Here is a 9,388-nt window from a genome sequence, read left to right on the forward strand (position 1 = left end):
CAAAACATAACATTTTGCTCCTGTAGTTTTAAATATTAGTGTAAGGTTAAAAAGCATCATAAGTTTGAGAATAATTCTTCAGTCCCTTGAGAGTTACAGTTGAGATAGAGTGCTCGTACTTTACAGTATCATCGTCTTCTAAACTGTGCAGCAGAGATAATAGCTAGTCATAAAGGCATTCTATCTGTAACAGTAAGTGAGCAGGATGTTGGTTTTTTTTACTCTACTCTGCATTGCATCATCTCATCATTTGAACTCTGGTGCCCTCTGGAGATGCAGCATCAGGGCACCTTCTGCTAGGTTAAGCATACAGCTATTAATACATGGAGTAAAAATAGGACGATAGGAAGTTATTTTAGACACTCCTGTATCACGCACTTGTCTTAATCTCCCCTTTGAAAAATACATTTTTAATATTAAGACCGGTATTTGAAAAAGCCTGATTAAAAATATGCTTAATTTCTGTCTAGTCAGACCAAAGAATAAGAACACTGGGGCGGAGAGGGGGACTGGATTTATTTGCATTTATCAAGAAGTACACTGCAGGTACAAAACACACTTAGAGCACACACTGATGACTCATTTCATCTGTCCAGGGTCATTTTGAAATCAGTATGACAATACAGCACATGTACCTTCACCCTGTGTGTACACAATACAACACATTTAGCAAATTCTTTTTGAAAAAAACACATAAAATAGTTTCTCTCTGTTAGAGTAAAACAAACAGATAACCAAATAAAAGTTATATTCATTATTTTGATATGAAAAGTAAATAGATAAGAAAATGTGGAACCATTAAGAAAAGTGAGATAAATATGTCTCCTGTCTTCTAATAGAGATAACGAGCTGTGAGGTTGGTCATTGTGCGGTTTAATGTCTTTATGGCGTGTTGACCTCGAGTTGCCGTCAAATCATTGACCCAGTGCGCATTGTCACAGCAGCGTGACTCTGTTTTCATAGCGTAAAAGTCGTTTGGATCTCAGGTACCAGGGGCTGCCGTGGTGGCAGATGACACTTCCTAATGGGTAGTGGGTGCTGATGTATGTACACAAAACAGTGGTGTTATTGTAGCAGAGACCCTTGCGTGAGTGAGCCCATTCTTCGCCTCATCAATTGAAACCGGTCGGTGAGCTAAGCTGACGGTCTGGCAGCAAGCCAGCCGGAGAGGGCGACGCTTTGGAGGAGGGAGGAGGGGGAGGGGGGGGGGGGGGGGGGGGGGGTCGTCGTGGGTTTCCCCTATGATAATGAGCAAGTGTAGATATTTGAATTGTTTGTAGCCTTGCTGTAATAATAAAAAGAAAAACGCGCGTTTATTGTCATTCCAGTGAGCCTCGTGGGATCATCAACTCTCAAGAATAAATTATTTTAACTCATTGTTCAAATCCGGTTAGGCAGCAAGGGTGTGCGTAACATGATGTTTCATACCAGAGCCAAAGCTACTGGATACGTTTTATGGATTCCTGCGTCATTCGTGCACACCCCAAGGGTTAAAACGCGCAACGTGAGAAGCCTACTACGACTTCATTCAGCTTTGCCACGCCTTTCAACGTAAACAAATGGGGGCTTGACCAATAAGAGGCCCGATAGATCAGCCGATGATCAGATGACTGAAAAGGAGAAACTATTTAAAACTCTAATCACACACTTGATGCTAGTTTATACATTTCTAGAGCGGTGGTTTAACAGGCGCGCACCAGAACGCACCACCGGCTCTGTTGCTCTTTGTCATCACTGGATCTAAACTCCACCACCTTCCTATTGCGCTACAACAGGCAACACAGAGAGGCATTTTATATTTCCAGGAAGCTTTTAATTACACCACACTCTTCTGTGACTGAGAAATGAATCATAAAGCCCTTTTACTGTGGATTTTCCTGCAGTGTGCCTCTGCGCTCTTCTCATCTGCTCTTGGGGAAAACGCTGCTCTTCAAGGTAAGAAAACTGCTTTGTGTCTTTGGCTCATTCATTTGTATCCGTAATTTCCCAACCTCTATGGAAATTGTCAAAACCTGACATCAGACATGGGACGTGGGGCAAACCTGCGAATAGGAAATATCTGCGACTGAAATGTGTATTAAGTTGCCTACATTTTTGATTTCCCAAAGTACGCAGCTTGATTAATGTGCATCTTTTAGACTATTATGCTAAATTACAATTCATAGCAAGTGTGGCGGAAAAGGGAGTGAGACAGAAAAACGGGGATGGATTCCAAAAAACGTCTCGGCGACGTGTCCTTTTTTGGGAGAGCAGCGGCTTTGACGCAAAAGTGTAGGACACGCAGCGCCACGTCTGTGTGACTGTGAACTACTTGGAAAGATGTTCCGCTGAATCCGCGTTTTACCACTGACCGCTCAGACGAGTCTACAGCCCAGCTGAAGTCATTTTAGTGTGTGTGGCCAGTTACCAGAGGGTGTTGAGTTCATTTAAATTCAGATCTGACGTTTGACATCTGCCCAATCCTGCCTGGTTTTAGTTTATTGCACACGGAAACCTGTCTCGTGTTTTAATGATCGTTTTTAAAAAAGCAATCTCGGCATGAATTAGCCTAGTTCTTTAGAAAACCTAGACTAAATGTGTGCCTGCTGCTTCAGTCACATTCTTTAATCGTACCGTTTTAGCCTCAGGGTTGCGCGCACAGTGTTTAAGTGTGATATAATTATAGGAGCCCAGGCTGCAACTGTGTCAGAGAGAAGGAGAGGATGATTTAAAAGATCAGGAGACGGATGGTGGTTGTGGTATTTTGGCTCTGTGCCTGTGTCTCCGGTACAACTTGCACCCAACCGGCATTAGTAGATCAGATGTTGGCTGTGAAGCAAAGCGATTGGCTGCCTCAGCCGCTCCCTGAGAGTGTGAGAGGTGATTGGTTGAGTGGTTTCTGGATCGTGGGTTTGAAAATGAAGAATAAAAGATTTGATTCAACCCCATTCATTGAATGCATAAGAAAAAACCCAAGAAAGTCATACAAAGCATTTCCCTTCATTTGTGTAATTTCAGGTGTAAACAGTGGATTGGAAGAATCGTCAACAGACGACAAGGGTCACAATGGCATCGTCAAATACAACATGAGAAAGAGTTTGGACCTGGAACATGAGGGCTGTTACCTTCAGGCCGGCAAGAAGGAGTGTCTAGCAGAGTGTGGCTTCAATGCTACATCCAAGACCATCTTCATCATCCACGGCTGGACTGTAAGTATGATTTGATATCTTTTTTTTTATTCAGTTACACTCTCACTTTTTCTTCTGGATCTGGGTCAGACACACTGCTGCCTAAAGGAGTGAAGGAATCTTGTGTGTTTTGCAAAGTAGGAAGTGTTGTCTCTCTGACCCCAGACTGCTTTGATTGTTGGAATTTATCATGTGGATGTGAGCTGGCTAAGTGCAGAGTCACACAGAGAGGACACCAGGTTTGTCTGGCTGTTTGAATGAAGAATGAATGACCAACTCCTGTTATTGTCATTTTCTTCTCTATCAGATGAGTGGAATGTTCGAAAACTGGATGCACAAGCTGGTGTCTGCAGTGATGCAGCGGGAAACGGAGGCCAACGTGGTGGTTGTAGATTGGATATCAATGGCCCAGCAGTTGTACCCCGACGCGGTCAACCACACCCACACCGTTGGCCTTGATATCGCAGCCTTGATCAACTGGCTCCAGGTGTGTACAGTCATTTCTGCTCCTTACAAAATAGTGAAATTAGTCAAACCCGATATGAAACGCCAAATAAGTGCTCTCCGGAAATGTGCAAATCATGCAGCGATGCATCACTTGGTTTCTAGTGAGGTGTCAAAAAAGGAAAGTTTTTGCAGAAATGCCCCTGCAGACCACATGCATGTGTTTTCACTCATTCTTTATATAGCTTGTTCCCATAAGGTAAAGGTTTCTCTAGTATGTACGGCAGATAGATTCATTGGTCTCATACATTCTCATGTGTTTGGGGTTGTGTTTCTGTAAATTATTTATGTGGTAGTGTGTGATGTGGTAGTTTCAGTCAGTAATTCTGAGTGACAGAACAGCAGCAGAGTACCTGCAGATCCATTAAAAACGTGTCCTACTCAAACCTTTGGTCACATTACAACATGTCTGAAGAAGTGTAATGGCATGCTTCATATCCAAATTGCTAATTTAAGGTTACCTATAGAGGGCAGTAGCTCAATATCTTCTGGCACATGTCTCCACTGATTAGAATCAGGATATTCTGTGTTTAAGTAGCTTTTTTCGATCAACACTCATTAGAAAGTTAATGGGGATCTTTTTAGTTTCTCTGAGGCAAAGACAACAATTACCTTTTAGCAAGACTGTCACAAAATTGGACAGAACACATGGTGTTACAAGTGAGGAGAGATTCAGGCGTCCTGCCATGTAGTTGTAAACGTAGACAAAAGAGTGTTTCATGGAGACAAAGTGAGACAGATGGTTGAGGCTCGGTTGCATTGAGGGGACTGTCGGTAGATTCTGTCCGGGTTAACTGAGCTTGGCTCAGCTGCAGGCATGACTGATCATCACTGGCTGAAATCCAGGATTTGCTCAGTTTCAGTTTGTGTCGAGATGGCAGATGCTAATCTTGGTGTGGTTTTCTCTGACAGGACGAGCTGCAGCTTCCTTTGGAGAAAGTTCACCTGATTGGCTACAGTTTAGGCGCTCATGTCGCCGGCTATGCGGGAACGTTCGTGCGAGGGAACATCGGCAGAATCACTGGTAGGTTCAGTGGAAATTAAATGTGCAATAAACACTCCTTTAAAGAGGTTGCTGCCTCATTTAACTGACCTCCTGTCTCATCTTTATTTCTGATAGGTCTAGACCCAGCAGGACCAATGTTTGAGGGTGTAGAGGAACAGAAGCGTCTCTCCCCTGATGATGCTGACTTTGTTGATGTTCTGCACACATACACTCGAGAAGCTTTGGGTGTCAGCATCGGGATCCAGCAGCCAATTGGTGACATTGATATCTATCCCAATGGTGGTGATGTGCAGCCCGGCTGTGGTCTGGGTGACGTGCTGGCAGTGGCTGGAAGTAAGTTCTTGAAAGAAAAGAGAATGGTTGTCTTGTTTTGGCGTTTGTCCGTAACAAAACAACAATTTTGCACTCAATCTTTTAGTTTACTAGGTTAATCTTACTGTATCCAACATAACCAGCTTTATGGGTTTTGCATAACCTAACCAGCCGTCCTCCATTTCTCCAGATTTCATGGAGGCAGTGAAGTGCGAGCATGAGCGTGCAGTGCACTTGTTTGTGGACTCCCTAATGAACAAGGACCACATGAGCTTTGCCTTCCAGTGCACTGGCCCCGATCGCTTCAAGAAGGGCATCTGCCTCAGCTGCCGTAAAAATCGCTGCAACAACATCGGCTACAACACAAGAAAAATGCGAAAGAGGCGCAACAGTAAAATGTACCTGAAGACACGTGCTGACACTCCCTTTGGAGGTGAGTTGATACAATGATTCATGCACTTCAGTCAGTTATCTTCTACTACTGCTATTTTACTACCTACTGCAAAACTGATAAAAAGTGCTACGTGTATTTATCTTTAACCTCTACAGCTAACACGTTTTATGACTCAACGGATGGCAGAGGAAAATTACTACTGTAAACAAATCAACAGTGGGTCAATCATTAACTCTGTTTTCATTTCTTTGAAGGCTACCACTACCAGATGAAGATGCATGTGTTCAACAGAAAACGGGCAGATGATTCAGATCCCACCTTCTACGTCCAGTTATATGGAGCCCACAATGACACCACAAACCTATTTGTTGATGTGTAAGTAGCAGAATTTTAATTCTACCAGTTTTTTCTTACAAAGTAAACTACAGTTCATGTGCAGACTAGTAGCTTCACTGACCTTTTCATAGAGAAACACACGACTGCAGGGATATAAATCTGAACTTGAACTTTGTTGGTACTAACCTTTTCAAAGTGGCAGTCACATGGTTTGTGGAGTAGAGTAAGCTTAGACCAACAGAGGAACTCCTGTAATTGTTCACTTTAAATTTCTAATGCTAATTTAACGTTTTTGACATAACCATGTACATTAAAAAATAATAATACAATTTAGTTTTCTGGGCACCTGACTTAACCTAATTTCCTCTTTTCTTCTAGCCATGATACCAACACAATAGGACTGAACCTGACCAACACCTTCTTGGTGTTTACTGAGTCGGATATCGGTGACCTGCTAAAGATCCGTCTAAGCTGGGAAGGAGATTCTGAATCCTGGAACTCTCTCTGGAAGTCATTTAAGAAAACCTTCTGGGCCTGGAACCCTAAACCTCCCAAACCTGTACTAGAGGTCCGTCGTATTCGTGTGAAAGCTGGAGAAACTCAAAAGAAGTAAGTACATGAATGAGCTGTGTTGACATGAAAACTGATTTATGTTTATTGAAACACATTTACTGACATTACTTTGCTGTGTTGTCATAGGTTTACATTCTGTGCCCAAGACCCTTCAAAAACTGAAATCTCACCAGGGGACTCTGTTACTTTTGTGAAATGTCGTGATGGCTGGGAAGTGAAACCAAGAAAACGGTATGAACATTGTAAAATGTTGGGATATTTGTGGATGAAATGATATGTGATTTTTGATCATTCTTTAGAATAATGTTCATAAGATCATATTTAGTAAATTAAACTGTTTTTTGATCGGCAGGCTGGCCATGTAACGACTCCACACTCCAACAATCAAAGCACCATAACCATGGGGGACCCAACATGGATTGGAGAAGAACGACCTTCTCTTTATTTGAGCACTTTTTCGTAGGAGGAGGATTGATCAGCACACGGTGAAGGGGGCTTGACTGGACTCAAAACTCTACCTGGAAGGTTTCTGTTGATTTCTGAAAACAAGGACTCTCGGGTCTGTTCAGCCTATTAAGGCGGCTGGAAAATGAGACTCATCAATGAATCGGGAGGCAGTCCTAAAATGTGTTGAGATTGCCGGCGGAGCTGCAGAACGTTCCTTTTGTGTGGACTAGTTTGATAGAAAACAGATCTGTGCCAGTGGATATACACCAGCAAATGTAGTCGCTGTACTGTACATTTTTAAATATCTTTTATTTATGAAAAAATGGAAGCACTGCAAAGACCAACTTTATTTATCAGAGCACATCCCATAATGAAGCATGTATTGAATGCATTTCTCCTAGATGCAGTATTCTTGTGTGTATGTTGTGTGTGGTAAATGCGTGCGTGTGTTTGTTTGTTTGTGCTTGTTGTGACCAAGACGTGTGCCTTTCTGCTGAGAGATTACTGATACACTGTATAACTGAAGGAGATTCCTGATCTCATTGCACAGAGTCTGAGGTTTTGTGCAAAGTGTTACTGTTACTGTATGTCGCTTATTTTGGGTGTGTGTATATGTGTATATACTGTAAATAACTTTTTGGAAAAATAAATTCACGTTATTTGTAGAAACTGTTGCCTTTGCTTTCATTCAAACCCCTTCAATATCTGCTTAATATGTCTTGGTGCCTTTATAGACACTTGCCCCAGTGGGGATGGAATTATGGTTTCTGAACGATGCAAGTAAACCCCTGCTTTTAGGTTTCCTTGCCAAATTGACAATTTGCATGTTACAATCTGTCTCATGAGTCATATCTTTACCTGTTAACTTTCTGCTCCACTGATGGAAAGTAATAACATGCTGTAAACCCAAGTATGAGCTTGCAAGGGCCTAGGGGAAAAACTGATTGTGAGGGAATGCGTTATTGCTTAAACATTTGTTAAATAATCTTCACAATTCTGAGACGTGCTTTACCTATAGCACAGCTGAGAGAAATGTTTCCGCCCCTAAATGATCACATCCCCGTTAACAAAGCTTTTCTTTTACAAGTTGACCCAATTACCCACATAAAGGCCCTCATACATACAGTAGCTACCTATTGGTCTAAAAGTAAAGCATAGTAAGCATCCAAAGGTTTTGTTCTCCATTCTGCTAGAATCACGTTTGTACTTGAACATTTTAATTTAGTTTTCCGTGCCTTGGTAACTCTCATTCAACATAAGCTCATACAGTAGCCAACCTCAAAACAGCTCTCTGTGTGCCTATGAATACCAAGTTGCAACACTGTTTGGCTTAACGATAAGTCCACTGAGTAAGTGTTACAATGAAACAACTTCTAAGTATGAAGTTTTCTTTTTTTTTGTACAGTATGAGTGGTGTTTGTGTTTAGACTGTGTTTAAACACTAAAGCGGAACCTAGTCTACCATCATCAAGGGAAAGCCCTCTAACACATCCTCACTGAATTGTGTGGATTAATAAATCAGGAATGCCATCAACATTCCTGAGTGATAATGACACATTAAAATGTGTTGGTGCATGAAGCGATGAAGTGGCAACATCCCGCTGAGCTTTTTTTCCACCTCATTAATGTTCCACTGAGAACTCATACCAGAAACTGGTACGTCCCGTCACGTTTCACTTAAATGCCTGAAAGCTTAATAAGAATAGGGATGCCTTTAAAGTATGCAACACGGAACAGCACTTCTCTGTTGTTGTTGCTGCTATCTGTTAGCTTGAGTATCCACCATTAGCTTGAATGCTATACAGTATGCCTTCTGTTGTACTTGTTTTCAAGCTGTAATTATCCTCAATGCTCTGTTCCTCTCTTGTGTGGGTCACATTGCCACAGTGACCCATTTTCCTTAAGACAGGAAACCTGCAGTAACACCACAAGTCTGCTGTTGCTTAGAGCATGTAGCTGCCATGCCACTTACCAACCAACATGCCACCCAGTGTTGGTTTGGTGACTCACTTTAGTTTGTTTCAAAGTCATAGAGTTTTCTTAACGCCCTTGATACCATCTGTCTCCCACATATAACAAACCACGACCTCTTTAGTCACAGTTTGGCTGGACAGTAAAGCCAGTCTATAAATGTAACTTTTGTGTGCATTTGCCAGTAAAAATAACATTACCGCATCAACCCAAAAGGATGGTGTAAGCTTGTTAGTACTGAAGTCATTGATGGCTCAAGGCTAGTTTCTCTAGTTTCACACAGAACTTCCTTAGCAAATAAGGTCTAAATTACTGTATGTTTGCTCATTTGTTGTTGTCTGTGGAACTTGAATCAAATGATAACAGGTGGATGTGTCTGAGGATAGGATCATGACCAATTGGTCTCTGGCATTAATGGAAATGTGGCTCTTTTTGTCTTTCTCCAGTCTGTCATTCCTAGTTGATGACAGCTAGCATGACTGTCCAAAGGTGACTAAATCTAGCCCTCAGTTAACATGGGAACCAGACATATCGCTGAGCCCGTGTGTTATTTGCTCTGGCAGATGCACCTGGTCCTGTTCTAGACAGACAGTTTTGGATCGATCCTGAGTCAGTTCAGGCCAATTAGCCATTTATGTAACATAGTAAAGGTTAAGGCTTCAAAGGCTTTTACAGAAT

At 42.0% G+C, this 9,388-nt stretch overlaps 1 protein-coding gene across 1 annotated transcript; it reads left to right on the top strand.

Annotated features, from left to right (window-relative positions):
- The first annotated feature begins 1,606 nt into the window (after positions 1–1,606).
- Positions 1,607–7,408, top strand: lipg (lipase, endothelial). The gene is made up of 10 exons (XM_061038529.1): positions 1,607–1,935; positions 2,998–3,188; positions 3,475–3,654; positions 4,584–4,695; positions 4,792–5,010; positions 5,180–5,422; positions 5,638–5,758; positions 6,098–6,328; positions 6,419–6,523; positions 6,645–7,408. The coding sequence occupies exons 1-10, from the start codon at positions 1,845–1,847 to the stop codon at positions 6,655–6,657; spliced, it is 1,506 nt and encodes a 501-aa protein (XP_060894512.1). The 5' UTR covers positions 1,607–1,844; the 3' UTR covers positions 6,658–7,408.
- Positions 7,409–9,388: the final 1,980 nt, after the last annotated feature.

The sequence above is a fragment of the Labrus mixtus genome, chromosome 5, assembly GCF_963584025.1.
Source record: "Labrus mixtus chromosome 5, fLabMix1.1, whole genome shotgun sequence".
Taxonomy (NCBI): Eukaryota; Metazoa; Chordata; class Actinopteri; order Labriformes; family Labridae; genus Labrus; species Labrus mixtus.

Coding starts and splice junctions, on each gene's coding strand:
- lipg (XM_061038529.1), top strand. CDS start 1,845: ATGAATCATAAAGCCCTTTTACTGTGGATTTTCCTGCAGTGTGCCTCT. Junction 4,696..4,791: donor GAACATCGGCAGAATCACTG/GTAGGTTCAGTG, acceptor TATTTCTGATAG/GTCTAGACCCAGCAGGACCA. Junction 6,329..6,418: donor GCTGGAGAAACTCAAAAGAA/GTAAGTACATGA, acceptor GTGTTGTCATAG/GTTTACATTCTGTGCCCAAG.